Genomic DNA, 27,794 nt, shown 5'->3' on the forward strand with positions numbered 1-27,794 from the left:
ATATGGGCTTTTTAGCCAAAGTAGCCAACCAGTAATATTAGGGCATGTTCTGCCTGTGCAGTAGACTTCAGCTCTGCTCAGCCCTTCTGACAGCCCAGCAAGGCTCCTGCTCTTTGCAGATCTGCCTCTACCTCTTAGGCTTGAGCGTGACTGGGTGCACTGGTGAGCCTGGGCACAGAGCAAGGCAGAGGCCTCCCAGGGTCTCACTGAGTCAGTGGGGCCTGTGAGGCCCAAGTTCCTGCTCCCAGCTCTGAGAGATTGTATGTGGGAGCACACAGCAGTGGACGCAGAGCTTTGTATTGCATCTTGCAGCATTACCCCAGTTCTCAGGATGTCCTCCATCTGCGGGGTGCAGGGCTGCATGCAGGACATGTCCCCGAGGGCCCTGGCACCTGGGCAGCCTGCAGCTTCTTCTCTCCTCCCAGTCCTCCCCAGTGCTGCTACTCCCGCAGGGCTCCAGCTCTCCACCCTCACTCTGCTTGCACTTGCTGTCTTTCCCACGGTTGTCCCCATTCCCTGCACGCCACAGCACTGCCTTCCTGCTGCCAGCCTCCAAGTGGGAGCAGACCTTCTCCACGCAGCAATGCTTCTCCCTGCTGCCCTGGGGCTGTGACCTGTGCGGGGACTGTGTTGGTGCTGGGATCCATTTCTACCTGGGTACGTGCCCTGGCATGGGATTAGTCTGACGCCTCTGGTGACACCGGTGACTTCACAATGTGGCACCCTTCCAAGGCCACTGCTGGCAGCTGACCCAGGAGATCGTCTCCAGGAGAACAACGCACCTGGCCCAGGAGCTGCCGGCCCTTTGCGGTAAACAGGGCTACGGTCCCTTGCTGTCCGAGACACTTGGTGTGAGAAAGTGACTGGGGTTTATTCTGAGAGGGGCCAAATGGCCTGGGCCATGGACTGATCCCACCGACCCCCAGCTGTGCTGCGGTGTGCTTTGTGTGCAGCTCAGACCAGGCATGGAGCTGGGCTCCTGCACCTGCTGCAACCCTGGCTCTACTGAGGGTTAGGGAGATCTTGGTGTGATTAATGGAGACTGGCAAATACAGAGGGGGAAGCAGGCCACAGCCTTGTGTTTGCCAGGACATTTAGGAGCCCCCCAACATGGTCTCTGTTCCCTGCATGTCCAGCAAAGGGCTTTGGGAGCACATCTGTACTTGTGTCCCACACAGCCTGTAGTCCTTCTGGCTTGTCCCAGGGTGACAAAAGACACCCAGCTCCATCCTGCAGGATCCCGGCCTCCTCCACACTGGAGCAGAGCTGGGGTTGAGGTGCCTGGGGCTGCTGGCAAGTGATGCCTGCTGGACAGGGACTTCAGTGCCCAGCCAGGTCCTGTGATGCAACACCACGTCCTTGGTGCCAGCCCTCCAAGGGGGATTCTGTAAAATGGGCATAAAAGCGTCCTGGTGGGAGCATGGCTTCTGTGGGGCTGGTGGCACCCAGAGGGCTGGTGGCACCCAGCATGCACCATGAAGGCCCCCCATGCTTGCACACAAGCATGGCCCAGAGTCTGGCCCAGTCGACAGCATTTGCCACATGGTTTTGTGTCCTGGCTTCCTCCCAAGGGCTGTGTGAAGAACAGAGAGATGCCTGCTCAGGGCTGTGTGGCTGCTGGCAGGGTGTGACACCTGGGTCTCCTGCCCTGAGGTGGCCTGAGGTGGGACAAAGCCCAAGGAGGGGTATGGCCGGACATTGGCTGGTCAGCACCACTCTGCAGCTTGGGCCTTCCTCTGAATCCTTCCTCATGTGCCTGTATTTCTCTTCATGCTTGGGAAGCAGGTTGTCCCCAAGCCAGGCATCCTGTGACAAATGCTGGGGAAGGCTGGGCTCTGTACTCAGTCTGTGACATGAGGCAAGGGCTGGGGGCTAGCTCAGGGCTGCCTTGTTTGTGTCCAGGGTCTCAAGTCATCCCAGGGAGATGTCCAAGGACTTCGCGGTTTCCCAGTGGGAGATGTGATGAGTGGGAGCACTGGACAGGGCAGCGGTGGGGGCAGAGGGAGCAGGGAAGGACCAGCCAATGGGGACATCTCTGGCCTCCAGGTTGGGTCTCGTCTCTGACGAGCTCCTGTTTTGCAGGTTGGAGTCCTCCCTGCTGCAGGAGCCTGCAGCAGGGATGTGGGGTCCCCACTCACCTGGGCAGCGTGGCGGGCAAAGCGCAGCCCCCGGCAGGAGTCCCTGAGCCCGTCGGTGCACAGCTCTGCACGTCTGCCCCCCATCTCCAGGTGCAGCCCAGTGACATGTAACAGTGGATGAGGCAAATGCCACTGGCAGCCAGACTGTGGGCACTGGGGGCATCTGAGCCCTAAGACCCCACCTCCAGTTTCTCCTCAGCACAGACCAGTGCCATGACAGCATGTACCCCAGTGCACCCTGTATGCAGGCAGCTGCGGGATGGAGGCGAGACCCTGTGAGCCGGCAGCCAGCAGCATGGCGGGGGCAGATACATCTCTCCTGGCCCCAGGCGAGGAGGGGATTGGAGGCGTGGGCAGCTCAATGGCATCACCAGAGGAGGGACCCTCTGTGCCAGAGCCCTCAGAGGGACTGGTGATGGAGACCAAAGGGGTCCCTGGTCAGCCCCACACACTGTACTTGGGGAACCTGAACCCACGGTACTCGCCAGAGGTGCTCTGCAGCATACTCAAGGACATCCTGGGCACAGCGGGCCTGGTTCTCCAGCGGCACCACATTGAGGTGGTGAAGAAGCCGAGGCAGGCCTATGCCTTAGTGCAGCTGGGCAATGAGATGAGCCTCGAGCACATTGCAAAGCAGCTCCTGGTTGCTGCAGACATGGAGCAGAGCCTCATCAGAGAGCTGGTGGTCAAGGGAAAGACACTGGTGGTCGCGGAAGGCAAGCAAAAGGCACCCAGCTCCCAGGAGGACAGGGAGGTGGGTGCTGGTGGGGTAAAGGGGATCTGGGTGGGCCTGGAGGGCCCAGCACAGATGGGGTGGGAGCAAGGGCTGTCTCAGGCACCTCATGTCCCTCCTGCAGCCTTGGCTTTGTCACTTCTGCTGCCTTTGGCTGGCACCCTTGGGGCTTGCTGGGCACCACTGGGACTTCAGTTCAGATGTCACCATGTCTCCAGGGCCAAATGCTCCTTGCTTTGAGCACTTGCTAGTCTGTGTAGTGCTCACAGCCATGCTCCCTGCCTCCTTCCCTGATTCTCCCCCATCCCCAGGACCCAAAAATTCTCCTGGGGCATTGGGGATTTGGGGCTCCAACATGTCAACACAGAGCTGTACTGTCCCCCCTATCCCCTCCTCCCCAGGACTGTTGCTTTGTGTACGTCCAGCCCAGCAGTCCCCATGCTACAGTGGCTGGTGCCCTTCTCCAGCCAGGCCTGAGGTCTGGGCCTGAATCGTCAAGGGAGTGGGCAGGGGGGGGCCACAGGGCTGCACATCTGGGATGGAGATGAGTGAGCCTCTTCTGAGCCCAGCATGGCCCTGGCACCCTCAGCCAAGTGAAGGGAGTCTCTTGGCATGACAGAGAAGGTTTGGTGGTGGGAATTCTGCAGGATGAGGGGGTTGTGTTTGGCAGTGGAGGCTTGACTGCAGCTTGAGTCTCATACTGCTGCCCAGATCTGGGTGGCAGCCCTATGGTTTGGGCCTCCTGGGACATCACCAAGAGCAAGGCCCTGCTCTCCAGTCCCAGCCTCAATGCTTGGTGCAAAGGTCTCTGCAGCTTGCCCCAGTGGGGAGCCCTCAAATCTGTTCCCTGGGTCTATAAAGAAGCTTGATAAAGGGGTTTATGCAGAAGTTTGGCTCCCAGCTCTAATGTGTGTCCCCCACCAGGGCAGAGAAGCTGGGGCTGTTGTCTGGGGCCACCCCCGCAGGATGACTCACCTGCCCCTGTCCCCTTGACCAGGTCCCTTTTCCTGAATCCGCACAGAGTGACTTGGAGGTGACTGTGAGCAGCTCCCCAGCACATCGAAGCCCGGGATCTCGCAAGCCTGGCAAGGGCAGGGCACGAGGCTTCGAGGCCACCCAGCTCAGCCCCAAGCCCTGGGGCTCCCCGGCAGCCCAGTCAATGATGTCTCGGAGAGGGACCCGCTCTGACAGTGCGATAGTGCAGCAGGAGATCGTGGGCCAAGAGCGCCTCTTCTACGGGGCCTTCATGGGCAGCGAGACCAGGAATGTGGAGTTCAAGCGGGGCAGTGGGGAGTACCTGATGGGCACCCTCAAACACCACGTCCGCAAGTATGTGTGCGCCTTCCTCAACAGCGAAGGTGGCGGCCTCTTTGTGGGAGTGGAGGACACAGGCTTCGTGCATGGCGTCCACTGTGGGCACAGGGAGGAGGATCGCATCCGCTTGCTCATTGACTCCATCCTCAAAGGCTTTAAGCCCCAGGTGTTCCCCGACACATACGCCCTGACCTTCATTCCTGTGGTAAAGGCAGGGGACCCAGGGACATGTCTCAAGGTGATTCGTCTGAGCATCCAGGCACCGGGGTCGCAGGGTGAGCTGCTGCTCTATGAGACGGACCAGGGTGAAGTGTACCTGCGCCGGGACGGCAGCATCCAGGGCCCACTCTCTGGAAGTGCCATTCAGGAGTGGTGCCGGCAGGTAACTGCCCAAGTGCTGGTGCAGCCATAGCCTCAGTGGGGGAGGATGGAGGTGACAGCGCTGGCCTCGCAGTCCCCAAGGCAGGGCTGGGGTGGGGCCTGGATCCAGCCACCTTTTCAGGGGGAAGATGCTGAGCTGTTGATGCTGGGGCTGGTCATTCCCTGCACCATCATGCCTTGGCCAGTCCCACGGTGACTTTGCTCCCCGCCCCCCCCCCCCAAAAAAAGGATAAGGGCACAGCAGGACTTGGATAGTGCTGGTAACTAGCTATGACACACAGCCCACCCCACCATGCTCCCTGCAGCCCTGGGGGCCCCAGCAAGCTCTGAGCTCAGCAGCGGATGACAGGAGCATGCACGTGCGCTGTGTAAAAGTGCTCCTCTCTTTATCCCTGGTGACAGTCTCACTGATGGGGCTGGTGGACAGATCAGCCCAGGACAGGCACCAGGTCACTGTTTCTTGGCACTGTCCCACTGCTGGGTCCTGGGACAGGGCAGGCTGGGGGGTTCTGGGGATAGTGAAAGCACCACTCAGCAGGACTGCTCCAAGCCACATGGAGGCTCATTTCATCTGTAAATTTAACTGTATCATCCAGTCTTTACCTCCAAATAGTCATTACTGTTGCATCCTGAGCTAATAAGATAAAACACAGTTTTGAAGGAACATTTTAGGATAGGCAGCAAAGTAAGAAAAGCCCGACCGGCACAGAGCAAGTGGGACAGGGTACAGTAAACCCCCATGGCACTAGCCATGCAGCAAGGGCTGTGCTGAGTTTGAAGGCTCTGGGCTGAGACCTTGTGTTTGATGGAGAACCAGGTTAGCAGATCCAAGTATTGTCCTGTGATCCGTGCAGCATGTACTGAACTGACTGAGAAAGCAGCTGTGAGCTGCGTCTTGCCTGTCCCACAGTGATGGGAGCCCAGTTCAGCCCAGGTGATTTCAGGGAAGATGTTTTGGGGAAAGTTTTATCTGACATGCATGAGAGGCTGCAGGGGCAAGGCTGATGTGGTGAAATGCCAGCACCTGGACCTGGCTGCCTGCTTTTGCCGGTCCTGAGCCATCCCCAAACCCTGTGAACTCATAGCAGAAGAGACAGCCAGGTTCTCCCTTCAAGAAGAGACAACTGGGCTAGCACTTGTGTCCAAGATGATAGTCTGCAGGGTTTGTGTCCTGGTGGGGAGCTGAGCCATCCTACACACCCAACAGACCCCAGCTCTCCTCTCCCAGGGAGAAGCCTCAGCTCAGGGCACTCATCTCTCTTTTGATAACTATTTAATTTACAGCTACTGAAGAAAACAGTCATTTTGCAAGGTTGAAAGCAGCTGTTCCCCTAGCAGCAAATGCCCAGTTCCCAGCACGCTCCCCTCAGCCACCTTGGCCCCTTTTTCTGCACCAATCCTGTCACAGCCCTGGCCACACAGTCTGGACCCCGCAGAGCAAGGGAGGGAGGAAGGAGCCTGGCTGAGGCTCTTCAGGATATAAAGCCCAGCCCTGTCTCCATCAGGAAGCTCCTGGCATCTGTTCTTTCCCCACGACACTTGCAATTACTGGTACCACTGTAGCATCACTGCTCTTGGCTGGCTCTGCTCAAGAGCAGGCAGTGCCCAGCTCAAATTTTCTATGGCTGCTTAACAACCTTGCAGTGAACAAAACAGGGACTGAACTGGGCCCAGAAACACACTCCCTCCTTAAGTCAGTACAAGAAAAGCAGTATCTTATTAAGCCGTGAAGCCTATTTCAGATTGTTCTTCTGGTGCCTCCCTGCTGCCAAATACCCTGCTTGCATGCAGATAGAGCTAAGCCAGCTCGGGTACCCTTGGACACATGCTCTCACAGCTCATCAAGGGAGGAAATGCTGGGCCAGTATGTCTCTGCAAGGATCATTTACCAGGCTTTCTCCGTCCACAGAAATGGTCAGGAGAATTGAAGAAGCTGGAGGAGAAGATTGAGGTGCTGCTGAAGGAGAAGGAAAACCTGCTGCAACAACTCAACCAGCTACAGAGCCCGCAGCCCAGGTCCAAAGTCTGCACCATTGTGTGAGCAGGGCTGGAGATGGAGAAGCAAGGAGACCAGGAGTGTAAGGAAGAAAGCGCTTCCCTGCACATCACTGGAGCCTGACTTTGCTCCAGTAAGGGCAGCGGTTGGCAATGGCAGGATGACCTGGGCCTCATTCACAGGCGACCATTGCCCTGGGACACTTGTCCCCAGAGTGGCTTTGGGCAGCAGGGAGCTGGTTACTTATCCAATAGCTCAGGCGATTCTCACGCTGCTCCTGCTGGGAGTGCAGTGAGCAACCGCAGCTTGCAGTAGATGCTGAAAGCAGCAATGATGCTGCTTTCTGCCCTACAGAAACACACATCCCAAAGAGATTGCGCCGCTCTGAGTATCTGAGTGGACCTACCACCCCTTGATGGACACCAGGAAAGGAGCTCTCCAAGAGGCAGAGGAACAGGGAGGCACTTGGGCTTTGCAAACAGTCCACCAGGGAGAGCCCAAGGCAGCTCGTGGTATAATTCAATATAAAACTGCCATTTTTTTTGCCCTGCACCAATCTTACTTCTCAGTAAACTGTTGGCTTAGGCCAGCTTCACCTAACTGGCAGAAATCTAGTACCTATGACTTCCTTTTTGCTGGCACAGCAGAGGCAGATCAGACACTGCCCCAGGAGTACACATTAAACATTCATCTTAGACTGAGGGAAGAGGTTTTTTGCCCACCATCACACTCCAAGATGACCCACCCTAAGCTCCTTCCCAGTGGTTTTCTCCACTGGACTACAAACATGGAGACAAATAAACAAAGGTTACAAATACCCTCCCTTCTTGCACATCCTTGACTAATAGGTTTCCCCAGGGCTGGGATGCTGAAGCCCAGTAATTTCAGCAGGACTTCAGAAACACATGTCTAAAAACCACTGCAAACATAGCTAATTAGCATCTTCTACCTTATACTGGATTAACTAAAAATGAGACAACAGTATCCTTAGTTCTTTTTCTCCCTCTGAAATATGGAAGTAATATAGCAAGCTCTTGGCTACTTATTTATTTTTATCACAAATAAGCATTTCATGACAAAATCAGTTACAGTTTTGGCCAAAATAAAGACATTTCATGAGAAAGAAAACAAAGATGTGCTACAGATTACAAACGATCTCACACTGCTAAAGAACCAGCCATTTTATGGCCGGTGTTCCATTCAGTACAGAGAGCATTTCAACTTGGTCAATAATTTTTGCAAAACTATTATAATTGGCACATACAAAGAATGCTTAAAGCTTCCCTGGCTAAAAGCATCTTTACAATGTATACTTAAAATAATTAAGAAATAAAGCAGGAGGGACTGTGAAAAGACCACTTAAGACAAGACAGGATAGCGTTTAATGAAGTTTGGCATCAGATAATGTGGGAGTTAGTACTCAACAAGTCTTGAGACTTTCTCCAAACTTTAATGAACTGAAGAGTTCTGAACACATGACACGTCAGACAATCGAGAAATTTTCTTTCTTTCTTCTAAATTACCAAAGACCAAAAATCGTGTTGCTTACGCTGCAGCAAAAGGCAGGAAAAAAAAAAAAGTAACAAGAGTGCATTTTCTACCCCAGGACTGCAAAGCTGAGCAAGTCATCGTAGGACAGCACACATCTACAAACTAAACCAAGTAACACTGTAGGCAAATTGCTAGGCCCCTTTATCAGGAAATAGCACTTTTGTATTGCATTCAGAGTGCGGGAACACACAAGCGTTTCCGCACTGTAAAAAAGGCAAAGGAAGGCTCCACTTCAAATTAAAGAAAAAGCACCATGAACTGTTCAGTCCAAGGTAAATTACAATGGGAGCTTTTAAAGGCAGCATTTGAAAGTAGTTCACTTTATTTTTCTGTACCTCCCCCTTGATGCAAGGAGTTGAAATTTCCCAGCCTAAGAAGCAGCACCAGCAAACACTGGCATATAAAGGGCTAACAGTTAGTTACGCCTCATTTCAGGCAATGATGGAGTTTCCTGACAGTTTTGCTTTTTTCACATGATCTAAGCTAATTGCATCCCTGCAGAGTGACATATCACAGTTAGAGTTGATCAGGTTCAAGATTAACTCTTCTATCCCAGGAATAAGATTTTCCTGGTTAAAAGTTCATTGCCGGCAATGAATGCACCAAGACCACCAGTGCCAAACACTTTTAAATATTATTGAAAAAAAAACAAAACCAACCCTCCCCTCCCCAAATAAAGACTGCATAAAGCTTAACAGGACCATCCTCTGCAGCACAGCACAGCTCAAGAACTGAATGAAGACAGTCCCCAAATCTAGTATCATCCAAACAATTTTACCAGTAAGTAATAAGGGCTGCTCAGGGAGCAGAGAAGCTGGAGAAAGCAACTCAAACGCCGGAGTGTCCAAGACATAAACGTATGCTACCATTACCATGCATCAGGAAGGAAGTGTGCAACTGGAGTCTTCCCAACACATAAACACATTAAATCTCATACCCAAATTTGCTTTTTTATCTCCAAGATGGTGCTAATTGAAGAAAGTCTAGAAATGCATGTGCTGTGATAAGCTCTCCTCCAGAAATAATCAGAATTCATATAGGAAATAAACAAGAGACAGAAGAATTGAGGAAATAAAGGGACAGGATTTCATAACAAAATTATAAAACCATAACTTAAGAAAGCCCAAAGCTGACAGTGTTCAAGCTATTGCTGTAAGAATGCCTGGAAAATCTAACGAAGGCTCTTCTCTTCCAGTGAAGATCCATCTGGAGAAAGAGAGAACGAAAAGGAGCAGGAATTACTGATAGTCAAGAGCAAGACTGGAATCACATAGCACACTGAAGTCTCTGAGTCTTATATACATCATCCCAGATGAACATAATGTTTGGAACCTGACAAGACTCCTCTTCCCTGGATAAGAGACATCTATTAGTTTATAGGGACATTGTGGCAATTTTAAGAGTAACATAATACATCCCCAAGGAAAGCATGCTCATTCTAGAAGCCAGCATTAAAATAAAATTTAGGAAGTGAGCACTGCAGAGCTGAGGAATGAACTTCATACCTTTCCTAGCCCTGGATGATTAGCATTGCCTGTACCAAAAGGAAAATCCTGATTTTTCTGCAGTTCTTAGCAGTGAGTTGAGCTGAGACTTGTACCAGTACCCCAGTCAACCAGACAGGAGAGGCAGCACACCTGCCAATAGGACTTTTCCCTATGACTTCTTCATTTTGGGGATTGCCTGCAGGCACAGCAGCCATCAGGATCAATGCAGCACCCGCTACTTGTCATGTCAGGGAGGCATTCTAGACATTGCCAGTGAGCCCAAGTTTCAGGGTATGTTCAGGAGGAGGAAGTTTTACAGAGAGGGGTTCGTCAGCTTTTAGTTTGCTACTGTACCACGTCTGAAACAAAGCAACACCCGGTGAGCCCAACTATGTTCAGCCTGGCAAATGAAGGCCTACTCCCATGACCAAGGATGGGTAAGTATTTCTGTGCTGATGTCTTCAGGTATGGTGATGTACAGAAGTCTAGATTTGGGCTAACCCTCAGTTTCACTCTGCAGTTCATATAACAGTCACTTGAAAGAAGGAAAGGCAAGCGGAAGGAAGAGTTGGCTCTCCTACCCATTGGCATTCAACAATAAAATCTTGCTCTCTCTGGACATGCATGTGCACAAATAGTGCTTAACTTATCAGAAAACACTACACAAAAACACACAGCCAGAGCAGTGGGAAAAAGTGTTATGTCCAAGGACACCTCTTCCATGAAGGGAGAACTCAAAATCACCAGCAAAAAAATTGCAGTTAAAGTTGAATACTAGGGTCTAGCACCTCTGCTCCAAGACTGGACTGTATATGCCCAGTTTTTACAGCCACATAACATCTGCAGTCCCTATTGCAATTCAGAGCTCAGACCCACTAGTTTGACACAGAGGCTTGCTGTCTCAAGAGATGGGGGAAAAAAGGACTATTTCAACAATATTCTTGGACAAAGCTGAGATTGTTCCCAGAATACTAAATGTTCTAAGTACAACAACCCCTTGCTCAGCTTTGCCTCCAGTTTCAAGAATGTGTGGTATATTTGTATTTTGTTTCTTTATTTGAAGTCAGTCCCAAACTCCCACATATATTTTTATACTTTATGTGTCAATTTGCGAAGGAAATACCCACCCACAGCTGTTACACAGACATGAGGTATTATGCATCCCTTGACACAGCTGGACCACCTGTGTGAGCACCAGGACTTTTCATGGTGTGCCAGCTTTCTACCAACTGTTTTGAAACATTCAGGTGTTAGGAGGAAAGACTGGGCAAGGAATTTTTCCATAAGGAAATAGGTTGAGGTCATTAAAAGTTACCAGGAATCAGTCATGATTTACTGATGGAAACTTCAGTTCTGTTATCTCCGAGTCGGGTGAGCTGCTGCCACTTCTATCACTGTAGGTGTCCCTGCAGAATTCAGAAAGCTTTTGTTTTATGGAGCACAAGTGCTTTATAGACCTATCTTTGCATCAGGAATTAGTGGGCTCTGGTAGTAACCACTGCTGGTTGAGGTTCTGGATGACATTGCTGTCTTTCTTTAGAGGCTACCAAGTACTTAAGAAATTCCTAGAAAAGTCAACATATGTTTTCACCAAACATCAGGGAGCTTGGAACCAGCCCTTGAACACAATCTCTGTAACCATCTTAAGGATTTCTGGAGGAAATACCTAGTAAGAGAATACAGAAACGCAAAGCATGCAAAACTCCTCTAGCTGCCTCTTTGGAAATGGGGCTCAGTCACAGTTACTTTTAAGGTTTGTGCATTTAAATTAATATATGTATAATAGGTACTTTATAAAGGCAAAGTTAATCCAAATGAAATTCAATAAATAGGAAATAGGTGACTGGTTAACCATCCACAAGCCATTCTTTTCAGCTTCCCAGTAACAGCTGATTGCCAGTAAACATCTCTCTCAGAATCACAGAATAATTCAGATTGGAAGAGACCTCAGGACACCCACAAAGCAGGTTCAGATGTCAGATGAGACCTGGCTGCTCAGGGTTTTATCTGGTCCCATTTTAAAAACCTCCAAGGACAGAGATGCACAGCCTCTCTAGGCAACATGCTCCAAAGCTTGACTGACCTAATGGTGAAAAAGATTTTCCTTATATCCAGTCAGCATCTCTCTTATTTCAATTTATGCCCATTATGTCTCACCCTCCTGCCATGCACTTCTATAAAGAGCCTGTCTTCACCTTCTTTATAACCTGCTTGTAAGTAACAGCAGGCTGCTATTAGCTCCCTCCCACTCCCCACCAAAGCCTTCCCTTCTCCCGGCTGAACAAGCCCAACTGCCTCAGCCTCCCCTCACAGGGCAAGTGCTCCAACCCCCTGACTTTCTTGGTGCTTCACTGAACTCCCTCCAATTTACTGATGTCTGGCTTGTATTGAAGAGCCCTAAATTGGACACAGTATTCTAGATGTGGTCTAACAAATGCCAATGACAAGTAGAGAGAGAGAATCACTTCCTGCAAGTGATTATCAACAACAGCTGTGTTCCTGTCCATATAGCCCAAGATGCTGCTGGCCTCCTTTGTTGCCAGGGCATATTGCTGGTTCACGTTCAGCTTGCTGAACATGCTCCAAGGGCCTTTTCAGCAGAGCTCGTCCCTAGCTGCCCAGACTCCAGGCTGCGTTATTGCAAGGGGCTCTTCCTTCCCCGGTGCAGGACTTTGCATTTTTCCTTGTTAAATTTCATAAAGTTCCTGTCAGCCCATTTCTTCAGCCGAAGTCTCTCTGAATGGTGGCTCTATCCTCAAATGTATTGACTGCTCCTCCCAATTTGGTGTCATCTACAAACCTTATGGGAGTGCAATGATGAGACTTACCCAAAAACCTAATGAGAGTTACAGTAGCATAGGAATAAATGGAAGTACAGGCTGGCCTATAACTGCCATACATATTTTTAGATTATATGCTAAACATGAAACATTTTGTTATCACAATGGCAAAAGACTCCCACAGCAGATTATACTAACCTAGAATGCTACAGTAGGGAGAAAAATTAAACTCCTCTGCTACGAGAAGCTATTCTGAACTCCAAGTGCAAAAGCAGGAAGTTAAAATATCCCTCAACCCTTAGAGCATTGAAATGAGGCATCTCCACACAGAAACGCTTTTCAGAGCTTATCAGTCAGAGCACAACTGCCAGCCACTCTCCAGACATTGACATGGGAACTCCCATGGTGCAGCAGCATTGTAGCTCAATGCAGAAATGCCAACGCTTTCCTTTTTGCATTGCTTTAGTTTCTATTTCTCTTTTATATGGTTTAGTTTCTTTTTTGTTCAGTGCATTTTAGTGTTCCTGCTACAAACGCAAACTCTCTGCATTGTCCTTGATAAGGAGGAGAGAGCATCACCACCAAAGGGGTATTTATTTGTTGCATATTCCCATGTCTACTGAGCAGAACTGAGGGACATTAAAGAGCAGCAGAAGGAAGTAAATACATGGTTAAATCTGTCCAAAACATTAGTCGCTTTGCAAACTGAGCCAACAGAAAGCTTGAGTCAGCAGAAAAAAAATGAAGCCACAACAACCAGGGCACATTCTTTAAAGCAACAAGTTTCTGAAAGATCAACCTGTACCTAGGACTTGTACAAGGAACATGAGGAAAATACCGTGAGGTCTCCAGTCATCTAAAAGAGCAAGCCCAGCTGCAGTTTCCGCAAACACCTCCAATTCCCAGTGGGACACTGCAAAGACTTAGTCTCCCTGAAGTCAAGACCTTACCACGGTGCAGTGCAGCTCTATGGCATTACAGTCAATATTAAAATGCAAGACAGTAGGTTTCAACAAAAGAAGTGCTGCAAGCACACACTAGTTTCTTATGAGTCCAGCAAAGCCCCACTCTGTGCCAAGAAGATTCTCTAGTTTACATTATAGGAAGAAGCACCACCCTGTGACAGGTCAGACTGGTGTCCTCATTCAACCTACCTGGGTGAGAGCCTGCAGCCCTTTTGTAGATAATGCATGAGCCTTCCAGCAGATGCCAAGAGGAGGCCGAAGTATGGTGGAGATGGCTTAATTGGTCTAGAGAGGAATTCAGGGTGATACTGTACACCAACAAAGAATGGATGTTCTAAAGGGAAAAACAGAACACACAAACACTTCATGTCAAGTTTCTCCTTAAGTCTGTCCTTGCTTGCAAGACCCTTCTGACAGCCTCCTAAACGCCAGTTCACTGTAGTTATGTTCAGTGTGGCTGAACTGCCCACTTACTCCTGCAGTTGAAAGCGCTGATCAAGTTTAAACCTTGGTGATGAGAAGGAGTTGTCATTCATATTCTGTCTCTTGTTTCTAAATGGACAGGCCCATGGGATTTTTTTTAGTTTAATTCAGGATGTCATTCAATGGATGGAATGGTTCTGGGAGAGAACATGGACTGGTCCTTGCTTGATTAACCTTAGAATGGCTTCCCTTATAAATACCTACACTCACAATCCAACTGCCAAGTACTCACCATCCAGCTCAACCACTTCCATTCGCTCTCCCTCCTCATCCTGGCCTACAAATTTCAAACCTTGCTCTTCAAAACAGCTCTTCAATTCTGGATTGACCTAGAAGACCAGAAATGGGAAAACCCATCATCTCTTGTGCTTGCATTCCACAGAAAAGCCCAAAACTCAGAATAGCATTTTTACCTCAAATCTGTGTCTATGTCTCTCTTCCAAGAAATCATGATCCCCATATAGCTTCCCTACACCAAAAGAAAAGTTACTGTCTTAGAGCAAATACCAAGCACAGTTCACACAATGCCAAGTTTTAAAAAGTTAATATGACTAGCGTCCATCAGAATCTGCCATTTCTAGAGGGGACCAGATTGATTGATCTCCATTTCATTACCAGAACAAATCCACCAACACCTACTGTTCAAGGATGCTTTAACACATGCTCAGTTTCTAGGTATCACTTCCCCATACCCACCAAACAGGCACCTTATTCCCAGGAATCACTTTCAACAGAGGTAAGAAATGCCATACTCATGATCGAATTCTTTGTTTGGAAGAGTGTTCTTCTCTTGCCAAGCCTCATGGTCCCACCCATTTGCCCAGGATTATGTTCTGGCATGTCTATGACCTGGGAAAAGCATTCAGAAAGGGAGGTGTAACTGAAAAAGGAATAACAGTCTCAGGCAGACTCTGAAACATTAACAGGGGGGAAAAAAAAATAGTCAAAATCCAGACAGAAAACAAGTAAATCAACCCCAGGAACACTGTCTGGACAAGGCAAACCAACAGAACTAGATTAGCAGTTGAGGCTTATTTTAATAAAAGCTGTACAGAACATACAGAAGGCTTGCAGGTATTTGGGAAGCTTTAGCATAAGAAAAGGTCTGAGTCAAAGCCTACACAGAGATCCCACTGTACTAACAATGTACCATTTATTAAACTAAACGTTTAAAAAAACCAAACAACTTCAAAGAAACAAAACGTCAAAATCAGAGTCACTTAAATACGATAAATAACTTCATAAGCTTGTTCTTGTCCTTTCGGAGTAGCATTTTAATTTATAGCTGAAGCCAGCCAGTATGATGGGACACTGGCCAAGGCATATACAGCCTGCAGTCTGAGAACTGTAGGTATAAAAATCTGGCCACATACAAATTTTTCAAAGAATTCATGTCTGTCTATGTTGATTTCTGAGTTTATAATTAAACACTGTTATGCGCTGGAATTTAGATATCACCAAATCTTTACTGTATACTCTGTGAACCTTTTACGTCTTAGAAAAACCTCTGGTTTTATGAAAAAGCGTAATTAAAAAAAAGTGTTTTAGCTAATGTAAGCACAACAGTCTTTTAAGACGCAGCAACTGCCATAGTGCTAATTAAACAAAGACATTTTCTCTTCAGATTAATAAGTGATGAAAGACAGATTTAAAACCCACGAAACATGCTAATCCAAGCTCATCTCTATACCAGCAGGTACACAGAGAGAAGTCTAGCAAAGTAAGGATATTACAAGCAAGTCGCCATATATACTCACCACTGGATGTGTAGTTTTGGGGTCAAATTCTGTTGAGTTAGCATCTGCAATGTTACATTCATAGATTAGAAACACAAAGTCCCTCGCAATCTGATGTGTATAGGGCACCTCCCCAGACACAGCTGTGTCTCATACCCACACTTCTGGCAAGCAGCAGCCTTAACTTTGCTGAGCCATTCGCTGGCGCAGAGCTGTCAGACCCAGAGAGCAGGAACACAGRACTCTCTATCAGCAGTGTTTGATGTGAATTTCTGAGGCTGCCCAGAGGTTGCAATATTGGGGAAACCAATGCTAGCGTAATCGGTGATAACAGCAAAGTTCATGGAGAATCAGTGAGGGAGTGCACATACAACAGCTTACAGGATTTTAAACAAAGCTACGGAGGGAGAAGGGAAGAGAAGTACTCTGAGACATTTTCCCTCACCTTCACTACATTTTCCCTCATTTTCACTACTAATGAGATTCAAAACCAGGTCGAGAGACTAAATTTAGAAGACTGTAAAGGGAGCTTTGAAAACAGAAACCTAGTCAATTCAGGCAGTGGAGCCCAGAAAGCAATTCAGCATTCTGGAGCATGTGCAAACACCTGGTCAGCTGAATTGCTTTTTGATCTTCACTCCTGCTGGCTATAATGGCACCATATGCTGTCCAACACACATGGGCATTTTACATGTGAATTTTACCAGTTTAAAAAAATTAAATCTCCCTACCCATCAAAAATAAAAAATTACATATATCATCCAATCAATTAAAAAATTACGTAGACCCACAAAGGTTTTTGTGCAATTACCTTGCCAACCAAGAACACTGCGTGCAAATTCCACAACTGCTAACTGCATTCCCAAACAAACCCCTGCAGAAGGAAAGGCAGAACAAAGATCAGGTCAGGACAAGGACCACAGTGCCTGTACTACAAGCACACATACCTTCACAGAACAGTCCTGATGCAGAGGAAATCTTGTGGTGAGGGCTTTGACTGGGACTTGGATTTAGGGGACTGTTCACTCTGTGCCAGGTAGTTCTGACAAGTTTTACCTCCATGTCTCACTTCCACACCCAGTCTGCTCACCAGACATTTCCAGTCTCCCACTGTGTCCATTTGGTTTACATGCTGTCACACATTTCTTTGCTTCTAAGGAGCCAAGATCACCACAGCCTCCTCTGAAACTCCCTGTGAGACTCCTATCCCCCTATTGTAGAGATTCTTTGTTATCACATCCCAGTCAACACTGACCATTTCAGAGCTAACTAAAGATGATGGCTTTATTACCCAATTAAGCTGAGCATAGATCATTGCTTTCTTCAGCCAATTATCTTCAAAACTATACATTTTAGATCCTAATGAAAGTCAGTAGAGCTCTTGCTGCAGACCAGTTAGGCTATTATTCAAAATTCTTCTTTTTTTTTATTATTTTTTCTTATGGATGAAACATGTTTCTCACCTAAGAAGGGTTTCTTCTGTTTTCTTGCCCAGGAAATAGCTTGAATTTTGCCTTCCGTTCCTCGAACACCAAATCCACCAGGAACCAGAACTCCACTGCATAAGGATGAAAAGAATGCATTCACATGGGCCCCACCAGCATATCACCCTCTAACCATGTATCACATCCCTTCTATAAAACCTTGGATTTACAGGCCTCAGTGATTCACTACTGAAAAGAGCCTTAAAGTGCCCTAAGTGGCAAGACCGTTCTGCAGCGCAGTTTCTATATGACCTCACGTAAGCTGCCACATAAAAATCCACAGAATTTTCAGGAAAACATTTTACAAGTACACATTTAATCTTCCCAAGAAAGCAGGCTGTAATAGAATGATTCGCACTGCATGACTCACATCCTCTGCACCAAACATCTATTAGCAAACATATCACCCAGCCTGGCACATGCTGAGGAAGCCACTGCCTGGAGTGGCATGTTGTCCTAACCACAGGCACAAGGATGCTAAATTCTGCAGGGCGTTCTTTGTTCTACTACTGTCACGCAAAGCCTGCTTCCTTTAGATCTAAAAAACCCCACTGATTCTCATTTTCTGGTCAAACTCCTGTCCCTTCTCTGCATCCTAACTTTTTCCCTGCCTCACACTTCCTTTCTGAAAAACTTATGCTGCACTGACAACTTCCTTTTCTTCCTTTTGGCTTTATCAGGCTTTGCCAGTACCTATCCTTTTCCCTTATTTCCTCTCACTCTCTGTTTCTCCACTAAGCCTGTGCATATCCTCATGTACATAATCATTTCCCCTACTGCTGCCTTTCACAACCTCCCCCACTTATTTGATACTTCTCCTAAATTTTACAGCTTATCCTAAATTTTACTGTGAGGTCTCCGGGGCAGCATCAGAATGTGTTGGTACAGTGCCTAACAGAGAGGTCTCTGGCAAGGCTCATAACAATCAGAGTTAGCAAGTCTATCAGACATTGTTGGAGGAAATAGCTAGATTATAAGAGTCTTACTCAGCACCACACAGCTTCTGCCATGCTTCATGGTATCGGACAGGTTCTTCCTGTAGAGTAGCGGGCTCCAAGTCAGCAGAATCAATATACTGGGAAGAAATTAAAAAAAAAAAAAAAAAAAAAAAAAGGCTGATGAGATACTGCCACAAGCGTGCAAATACTGAGTTCTCCATAGTTCTTATTAAATTAACATATCATAATTCCTCCTGGATAGTTCTGGACTGTTTCCTACTAGATATTTGCTTTTATGTTTTCTTCTAGTCTGATTTCCTGTATGCTAGTCAACAAAACTGCTTTCTCACATACACTCTACTGATGCATAAATATATGCCATGTTTTTCAGTATCTTCCCCTCTCTGGACCTCTGCTGTGACATACATGAAGCTGAAGTCCTCATGACCCAGCTTCATTAAATGCAAAGTCTTAATGGAGCACAATGAACATGACAGGAACATACAGCAATGCAGACAGAAACAATCACACAACAAGAAATAACTGAATCACAATCTCATCAAACATACATCAAAGAATCTTCAAGAGGGACTGAAGAACAAATAGGATATTGTGAAACACAGGCTGTTTTAATTAAAGAATGCTATGATCAATGTTACGCATAAAGAAAACCACAGATTTTCAAGTTTCTCATCTCCAGTATCTCTGAACTTCTGGATGTTTCGCCAGTCTGTTAACCTTTTAAACAATTGTTTTTTCTTTTTTTTTTAAGCTTAGAATTCTGCTAAGTAGTTCTTTAACCTGACATAAGATCTTCACACACAGGACATGAAGAATCCATTCCCCTTCTAAACCATACAAATACAGTTTTGTCAGGAACTATCCATAGAAACATTCACATACCCTTGACCAAAGTCTAATAAAATCAGCAAAAGAGAAAAGAAGAAAAAAAAATAAGGCAGGTTGAAAGGTAACTTAGACTTAAAACCATGCTGTTATAAATCAAACACCTATTTCCATGACTCACTGGCATCATGAATCTGCTTGGCATTTGAAAAAGTGCATTTAAATGAAAGTAAAGTTTCAGGCAAGAGATATGTCTTTTACCTCTTCAGAACATCTAGCTATGACCAAGACCCTTAAAACCATCTGCAGCCAGCCAGCATTAAAACCATAATCAAGTATGAGGTAGAAGCATCATAAAATCTGACAGTACCACAAAATTAACAGCAACAACTGTAGAAAAGGATCACTTTCAACAACTATCAGAAATTAAAGCAGCAGTGCCCTCTTCAAATATATCCACTGCTGTATCACAGTTCAACACGTAACACTGAGCACTGAAGAGCTCTGATCAATTCTATAGACACCTTGTACATCTTACCAGATGAAAGGCTGGTTTGCTTTCAAACTGTTTTATGCCTGACAACAGACATTTTCATGCTGTAAACCAAGGACAATTTTAAAGTTCAATGGCTGAATCAACTCTCTCTTACTGCCTATGGATTTGTGATCAACTTATTTAAGATGGATAGCACTGTAGGCGGAAAAAGTGGAAAAAAAACACCCATATATATATACATAAATATACACACACCTTGATGTCAAGTTTGTGGTTGATAGCCAGTGCAGAATGTTCTAGCGCTTTAATGACAGATGCGTAGGAATCCGAAAACTTGGTGTATTTGCCAACAAGCGCAATGGAACATGTTTCAAGGAGACGGTCATACCTAAACAAAAACAAAACATGGGTTATTTCATCATTAACAGGAAATGGTGGTAAGAATCGCTTAAAATCTATTCAGACTTTCAAGTAGTATAAACATCTGGGCTCTTGAAAGCCTGTCCGACTAGAGACACAACTACTTTGGAAGAGCTGACCTATTATAACAATTATGACTTAAACACATGAACAGGAATGGAAGAAATAAAAAATCAAAGATGGAGAAAAAAAGCTGCAGAAAGTTACATATAAATTAACTTGTCCCTCACTACACTGAAAAACAATTTTGAATAGATCCAAAAACAGTCTTCAAGAAGCTGTATTAGATCCAAAGTCAGCAGTAAACTATTGAGAGAGAGGATCAAATCACAACTCTGCATATGTTTATACTGAACAGCCGCTTCCCACACTGCTGACTGAGTTCACTTTAGCAGCTAGAAATATAGAAAGGACTTCTGGATTCCTACAGTTGTACTGCCTACATATACGAATCTTCAGCATCTAGCAGCATAGGATTTGTGCAGCATTCTTGTTTACAACTGTGTTTGAAGTTTGTTTCAGAGTTGCTGGGTACATACAAAGAAGCCATTTACTGAGGGCATTTATTGAGATTCTCTAGAGTTGTGGCCTGAATCGGTGCTACTGCATATAAATAAAGGGTAGCACCTTGGTCTAGAAAATGAATTTCTTATAAGGAAGAATATATTTAAGGCTTCAGAAAGGGCAGGGATGCTGATTAAAAAGACTCAACTCACTATTTCTCCAGGAACAAGCAGCCTTTTCCCCAAAAGAGGAGAGCACTGTGTCCTAAGAGTCTCGAACAGAACAGTTACAAAACAGTTGTTTCACTTGCCTGAAAGCATACTCAAAAAGTACATTTTTATTAATACTCCTAATGACTCCTAAGTAGGCCTATAAAGGGATTTCAACACATCATCATAACACAGGTTTTTCCGTATAAAAAGAGGGGACAGAGCTGTCCATCTTTTAGTTATTTCAAACTCGTATTGACGTAGACAGTACACTACCAATACATAACAAGGAACGCAATAAAATGTCTAACAGGATTCTTATGCTGATGACTTTTTTTTTTTCCAAACAGTTAAACATCTAGGAAGCAAATGGATTTTGTAGTAAAAAACAACAAAGAAAAAAATAGAGTGTATAAGAGCACTGGAAGAACATGAAGTAACACTGGTCTCCCAATAATCAATGACTGAGTAGAGAAACTAATCTGGAGTTTTAACTCAAATTACACCCTGTCGTGAAGCTCACCTGTCAGCCATTTCCTTCCACTTCATGAGCATCCTCCTGGGCTGCCTCTCAATGGGAAGGTCGAGCCTGTGTCTGAAATAGTCAACAACTCCCTGCTCCTCTAACAACAGAGGAACCCGGTATATAGAAGAGACATCATGAACACAGATGACCTGTTTGTAAAATATTAATGTCATTAAAATAGATCTAAGTGCCTATGCAATTATTTTTAGACAGATATTCAGACACCTTCTATCTCTAGAGGACAACCATACGGCCACTTTCCATACTTCCTCCAGGAAATAACATCTGTTTAATTATCTGAATAGCTTAACATTAGTTTCTATATACTTGAAAAGGTCATCCATTACTACTTCCCAAGCTGTACGATTTCCCAGAGGTCACTACTGCTCCCTGGAACTCCTTGGGAAGGGCTAATGACAGGTTGATACAGCAATAAGAAAGTCAGCTGCTATGCAAGTGCACAGCCAAGTTCACAGAACACTTCACAGAAACGTCTCTCATGATATGTTCTTCTTGGTAACCCTAATTGCAATCACAATTAAACTGGCCACAAGCCTAGTCACACCTGCTCTTTGTCYCTCCTCCTGAACAGACATCATCAGCTTTCGTGAATGAAGGCCTTCATACTTCTAGAATTACACCTCCAGTGTAACAGGGTCCTTTACCCACCATTCTTGCTCTGTCTTGGCCAGGGCTCCCAGTTTGATTACAGTCCAAAGAAATGCATGATCTCAATTCAGCAATTAATTTTCCAGGTTGTCATTCATCAAACTTAGGTTTAAACATATAATTTTAGTGTAAATAATTCTTAAGCCAATGAGGAATATTTACTTCAACAGTTCTAGTTCACTGAAATGGACTTCAGCGGAAAAGGAAAGATGTCTCTGGACAACTGTCACATGTTCATCAAGAATTCAACTGTACTTTAAGGATCAAAAATATACTGGCACAACTGTTTTTAGAACCTCATTTCTCCTGACTCAAATGAAAGCAGAATTCAACTCTCCACCACTAAAACCCCCTAAAATGCAAATTTTCCTACGTCATTGTCAATAGCATTTAATTCTCAATTCAAGTACAACAACAGTTAGAGAAATAACTATGTAAAATCATATTAAACTTCCTGGAAAGTGACCGACTATAGCCAATTTACTTACAACTGCTGGCCAACAGCAGGTAGTACAGGTGGATATTGTGCTGCTGACATATCAATATAATTGCTAACTAGTTCCATATACTACATTCAGAATTACGAGACCCAGTTTGATCTTATTTTATGGGAAATTAATAAAAATGAATAACCAGAGCCTAGAATTGTGATGTGGTATTTCATATTTCACAGAAAGACATAATTTTACAAGCTATAGCTGGACTCCAAAGGCTTAATTCAGTCTATACTATACAGGTTACTCTTGGTATAAAAAGAATGACACTAACATGGAATTTTTGTACATCACGTAACATTCAAGGAAAACAATACTCCTCTTAAATAGCATTTAAACTTTCCTGTGCAATTTCTTCTTGGGCAATCTTGGGCAGAAGAATAATATTGTGAGAGAAGCAGTGTACAAAATACATTCACATATCCTTTTAACCAATTCTGGGCAAATACTCTTTGGACTCTAAATACTGAAAATAATCTCATTCTTCTGTATTCACAGAAGGAATTTGGAAAGATAAGCAAGGTCAAAATCAGCTACTGGGAAAATATTTTGGTTTCCATAATTTCTCTAAGCCTCTTAGAGTATGTCTACCTATTCAGAGAAACTGGATGCTGGCATAAAAAGGAGTCTTTCTATAATGGTTACATATTTAAGGAATGAAGTAAGACAAACAGGCAAATGAATTATGCAGTTAACAAAAGACAGAGTTAGAACACAAAAACATTAGGCTTCAGATAAAACTCCACTCTCAGCATTTCACAAAGAGCTAGAATATTTATTGTAAGGAAGTGGGTAGACAGCAATCTTTACCTGTTCTGGTTCAACATGACAGAACATGGAAATCTTTTCTTTTACTGAGGTATCCAAAGGAGTGGAGCACCTGCAAACAATCTAACAGAACAACAACATCAAGGCTGTGAAGTGGAACAGAAGTACTTCAGACATACATAACAGACCTCTAAAATAAGCTGTCTTTATGCAAAGTCTCCATGACTCGGGGAAAAAAAAACAGTTACATTTATTTGTTTATTACCAATATGCAAGAGCCCTCAACCAAAGCACTGTTCAGACTAGGAGGTTGTTGCAACACGCCAATACTGCATTTTCGAATTCAAAACCATGTAGTAAACCTTACCAGATCTGGCGAGAGACCAAGACCCCTGAGTTCACGAACACTGTTCTGGGTGGGTTTAGTCTTCTGCTCTCCTGTAGAGCTTGGCTAGACAGAAAAAAGCAGAATTTTTTTATATTAACTTCTGATGACACGCAGCAAAGATTCACCAGGTTACTCTCCACCCTATTCATCATGTAAAGCTTTGACTCACTCTTTAGATGTTTCACATGAGCTTTAAATACCCCTGCATACCACCATTTTAATCTCAAGGACTGAAAGCAACAAGCAGAAACCAGCATTCAAGTCTGTACAGTAAACAGGCATGCATTATACTCAGAGTAGAAGAGATCAGAGATCCTAAGGTTTCTACCCACTGCTCCCTCCAAACACCTAATGTTTTAAATTTCTAATTTTCTCTCCCTAAATCACCTGACCTGGACAGAACAGGAAGGAAAGAGAGAGACAAGAAAAAAGATTGATCTCTACTCCAGTAACTCCATCGAGTTGCTGTGCCGAATCCAGTCCCAGGCCCAGGTGTACTCATGCTCTCTAGTACTACTAACATAACCAGGGAAGAAATTATTTTCAGCAGTAACTCCCGCAGTAGAGGTTTTGGGGAGGGGTTTGGGGGGCAAGGGAGTATTAAGACTTCAAATTATCTTCAAAAATAGGGCATTTAATAGAGATTTCCACAACCAAATGAGGTTATATCAGACATTATAGAGCATAAAACACTTTCACATGCTTTTAGTATTGACTGGCGTTCATCCCAAATAATTGGCACATAAGGGCATTTTACAATTCTTTTTGATCCCTAATAAATTGATTGTTATCACATCACAGCTTCATAATACCTATTGTTAGTTAAATTTATGAACCAAGGACAACTGCCATTCAGATTGCTATGGCTTACACAGTAGCCAGATTTGAGAGTCTATTAAACTGCTGTTAAAGATCAAAACAAACAGAAAAAATATCATATCCAAAAAACCCAAACCAGATTATGTTCCAAAACAGTGTTATGTTTTGAAATTACAAAATTAACCCAATTTATTTAATCAATTACAGACAACATAAATCTTGAAAAAAAGAACAGACTAACAGAAATATTCAAGATCTCTGCGAAGAGCTTAGAATATGAGCTTATTAACAAGTTCAAATGGCTGTAAAATCTGGCTATTATCACTGAATTTTATATTAGCTTTACAGAAGTGAAAGACTATATACAAATGAAGGGAAATGGAAAGTTTCAGCACTAGAAAGCAAATTAACTTCAAAAGCTAAGAGAAAATTGCATAAAGAGAAGAATAGCAGTTAAAGATGCAAAACTGTATTTGCTGCACTCCCAACGATCTATTACACTATAACATACTTTGAAAAGTTTGTCTTCTTCTTGCAAACCTTTTTTAACACATAACTATTATATATTCTATATATTCTATATATATTCTCTATATTTTATATATTCTCTATTTCTTCCAGAAGCTTCTACATACAGAAATACAAATACAATTGTGTCTTTAGATATTTCTGATATGAAAACAATTTAGGTCCTCACCTGGGGAACTAGACTGACATGAATATTACAAAAATTCTCTCTTTTGGCTTTGAACTGGAACTGGCGGAAAGCTTCAATGAAAGGCATGCTCTCAATATCACCTACTGTTCCACCAAGCTAAAAAAGACAAAGACGTTTAGAATTAAACTTAATACCAAAACTTCCTATACTAAATAAGTATACTAAAACATGCAAAAACATAAGTAAAAGGACACTAAAACGTCTCCCCAGCACATCCCTCTGTTTCCCTAAAGAAGCATCAATACCAATATGAAAAGCACCACAATTTGCCAGTTGTATGCAGAACTTCCATGGTCTCCATTCTACCCCAGCTACTATTTTATCTTTATGATTTTCCTGAAATCAAAAAGCCACAAGAAAAACAGCTTCTCATATGGGCAGCACTTCTTTAGGGACAGATAATAAACAGCCATTAACTTTGCCTCTATTCTCTCCAGAGAAAAGACCTAGGTACTGAAATGCTGGTGAACTACTATCACAAATCCTCAAAATTATCATTTATGAACATTAGGTGACACTGAGAGGCAAAGTTTCTGCTAGTTTAAGTAACTAGAGAACCTTTGATTGTATTTTGGACACGTGCAGGAACAGAGACGCAGGCTTTCATTGGAGCACTGACAAGTTCGTGTATGTTTTACGAAAGTGCTTCAGGATCCAGGGTTACGAATCCTGGAACAGAAATGGAGGGAAGAGTTCCATGTCACCGTGACATGGGCACTCTGACAGTCTCCCAACTCAGCGGCACCAGCCCTTTGGCAGCAGGATGCCCCATTCAGTGCACAGGAAAGAGAATGGGATTTGCCACTGCTAAGCTGTGYGGTTCACTTTTACAGGTCTGCGTCTGAGCTAGGCACTCCAAGGCTCTCTTTACTGCCAAGGAGGAAAGGCAAATGCTTCCAGAGGGTGATTTACCTGACCCACCTCTCTCCACCAAGTAAGAAGAGGGCAGAGCACGATTAACTCAGACTTAGATGTATAGAGTCAGAGAAAATGAAATTCATTCTATCGGCTTAACTCAAATTACACTAGAAAATAAAGCATTTCAAAAATATAAGTGTCCAAGACTCCAGTCTTTCTATCTGTGGTTTCAGACACAAAGCATCTAAAAGACTACAGCAAATATGTCAGGCTAACAAGGGGGATTTTTAACTAGCTCAACAACATGCAAAGTTGAACATTACTGAAAAATATTTTTTATTAAGCAAAACCTGCCTACATTTCAGTTTACTCCACACAAGAAGCGAAACTATATTTTTAAGAGCTACAAACCTCAATCACACACACTTGGGGTTCAATGCCATCTTCATCTACAGGAATTCGTGCCTGCCTCATTACCCATTCTTGTATAGCATCTGTGATGTGGGGAACAACTGAAAAAGAATCCATGGCAAAGGTTAAAGCCACAACCCAAGCACCTTTCTCTCTTTAAATCATTATAAAGCAAATGATTGAAAATAACTAGGCAGTGCTTCCCAGATCACTTCAGTACTGACTTGGGTCTTTAAAGAAGAATGCATTTTTAAAGTGGTTATTCTTGGCTGTGATTTTCAAGAGATGGGCCTTGGCAGGAAATGTAATCCTACTTCAATTTAAACACATGTAAGCAATGTTTCCTTTAAGCTGGAAGATTCCAGTACAAACAGTTCCATGCACTAAGCAGAGAGAATTACTCTATTTTAAAACTGTCTATAAAAGTCTTTATCCAAACCAACCACGGAGAATGCCTAAAAAGGGAAGGGACTGACCTAATCCTCAAGGATCTTTTAGGTTTTCTAATGAAAAGACAACATTATTTACATGAGTTATAAAAAGCAATAACCATCTTAACCAGCTAACAAATAATCCACAGAAGTATTAGTGAGAAGTCTGTTCACATTTAGTATTTGCTATGTTAGAAAGTTGGATCTAAAAACTTTCAACTTTTCAACTTTTGAAAGAAAAAGGAAAAACAGCCAACACCATAAGGACAGTGTAGATCAGACAAAAGACCTGAAATTAAGATGAAATACAAAAGCATCCAAGTCAGATAAAAATATGTAATATATTTCTAAGCATCAGAAATGAAGCTTCACATCACCTTGGACAGTTTTGCCAAGATAGTCTCCCTTCCTCTCCTTGTTGATGACATACTGATAAATTTTCCCAGTAGTCAGATTGTTGTCTTTGGTGAGTCGGATATCAAGAAAGCGCTCATAGTTACCAAGATCCAGGTCCACTTCCCCTCCATCATCTAGCACAAACACCTCTCCTGTAGCACACAGAAAAAGGTAAACACACATCGAGGGGACATGGTCCATACCAGCACCTTGGTTTTGCCTGCAACAGCTAGAAGAACTACGCATAAGGAAAGAGCTTCTTTGATTGCTAGAGCAAGTTTAGGAGTAGCTACTGAAACTAAAAGCCTTGCCTAACGAAGAGTACTGATATATTGAAAATTAAATCCCTGGGCACAGGCAGCAATGTCACAGATTGCAATGATTTAAGACCACAGTCAAAGCCCCCGAAAGCACATCTCTGCTATTCGGTGCCTGGTGGCATGATCATTCCCATCCATCACTCTGGGGATGCTGACAGGCTCAGCTTGCAGTATGGTCACATCTGCAGGACCAGACACACGCACTTCTGCCAGGAAAAGGAGTTTGTTCCTTCCCAGGCAAGCACAGCCCCCAGCACCCACCTGGAAGACCTCGGTGAACAGCTCAAGGCCAGCTGAAAGCCCAGCCAGCCAGCCTTAGCCCTGCTGTCCCCACAGGGCCACTCACCATGCTCGTAGGGGGAGAAGGTGCCAGCATCGATGTTGATGTAGGGGTCGATCTTGATGGAGGTGACATGCAGCCCGCAGGATTTGAGAATGGTGCCGATGCTGCTGGCGATGATGCCCTTGCCGATGCCTGAGATCACCCCGCCCGTGACCAGGATGTACTTCATCTGCCTCGCTGCCTGCAACCAGC

At 44.7% G+C, this 27,794-nt stretch overlaps 2 protein-coding genes across 4 annotated transcripts; one reads left to right on the top strand and one right to left on the bottom strand.

The window, feature by feature from the left end:
- The first annotated feature begins 736 nt into the window (after positions 1 to 736).
- Positions 737 to 20,943, top strand: SLFNL1 (schlafen like 1). Of its 3 annotated transcripts, XM_026076336.1 has the most exons (5): positions 737 to 810; positions 2,083 to 2,892; positions 3,869 to 4,567; positions 6,476 to 6,644; positions 20,812 to 20,943. In XM_026076336.1, the coding sequence occupies exons 2-4, from the start codon at positions 2,398 to 2,400 to the stop codon at positions 6,605 to 6,607; spliced, it is 1,326 nt and encodes a 441-aa protein (XP_025932121.1). In that variant the 5' UTR covers positions 737 to 810; positions 2,083 to 2,397; the 3' UTR covers positions 6,608 to 6,644; positions 20,812 to 20,943. The 3 variants fall into 3 exon arrangements, with proteins under 3 accessions (XP_025932121.1, XP_025932119.1, XP_025932120.1); XM_026076334.1 differs by lacking the exon at positions 20,812 to 20,943 and having other exon boundaries at positions 6,476 to 8,141; XM_026076335.1 differs by lacking the exons at positions 737 to 810; positions 20,812 to 20,943 and having other exon boundaries at positions 1,817 to 2,892; positions 6,476 to 8,141.
- CTPS1 (CTP synthase 1) lies at positions 7,595 to 27,794 on the bottom strand. The gene is made up of 18 exons (XM_026076333.1): positions 27,606 to 27,794; positions 26,921 to 27,091; positions 26,113 to 26,213; positions 24,823 to 24,939; positions 23,286 to 23,369; positions 22,961 to 23,041; positions 20,985 to 21,136; positions 19,584 to 19,716; positions 18,035 to 18,123; positions 17,028 to 17,122; positions 16,376 to 16,438; positions 15,586 to 15,629; positions 14,581 to 14,677; positions 14,242 to 14,297; positions 14,061 to 14,157; positions 13,535 to 13,679; positions 10,916 to 11,006; positions 7,595 to 9,319 (listed from the first exon to the last, which is right to left on the bottom strand). The coding sequence occupies exons 1-17, from the start codon at positions 27,769 to 27,771 to the stop codon at positions 10,922 to 10,924; spliced, it is 1,776 nt and encodes a 591-aa protein (XP_025932118.1). The 5' UTR covers positions 27,772 to 27,794; the 3' UTR covers positions 7,595 to 9,319; positions 10,916 to 10,921.

Source organism: Apteryx rowi, unplaced genomic scaffold, assembly GCF_003343035.1.
Source record: "Apteryx rowi isolate R43461 unplaced genomic scaffold, aptRow1 scaffold_43, whole genome shotgun sequence".
In the NCBI taxonomy this organism is placed as follows: Eukaryota; Metazoa; Chordata; class Aves; order Apterygiformes; family Apterygidae; genus Apteryx; species Apteryx rowi.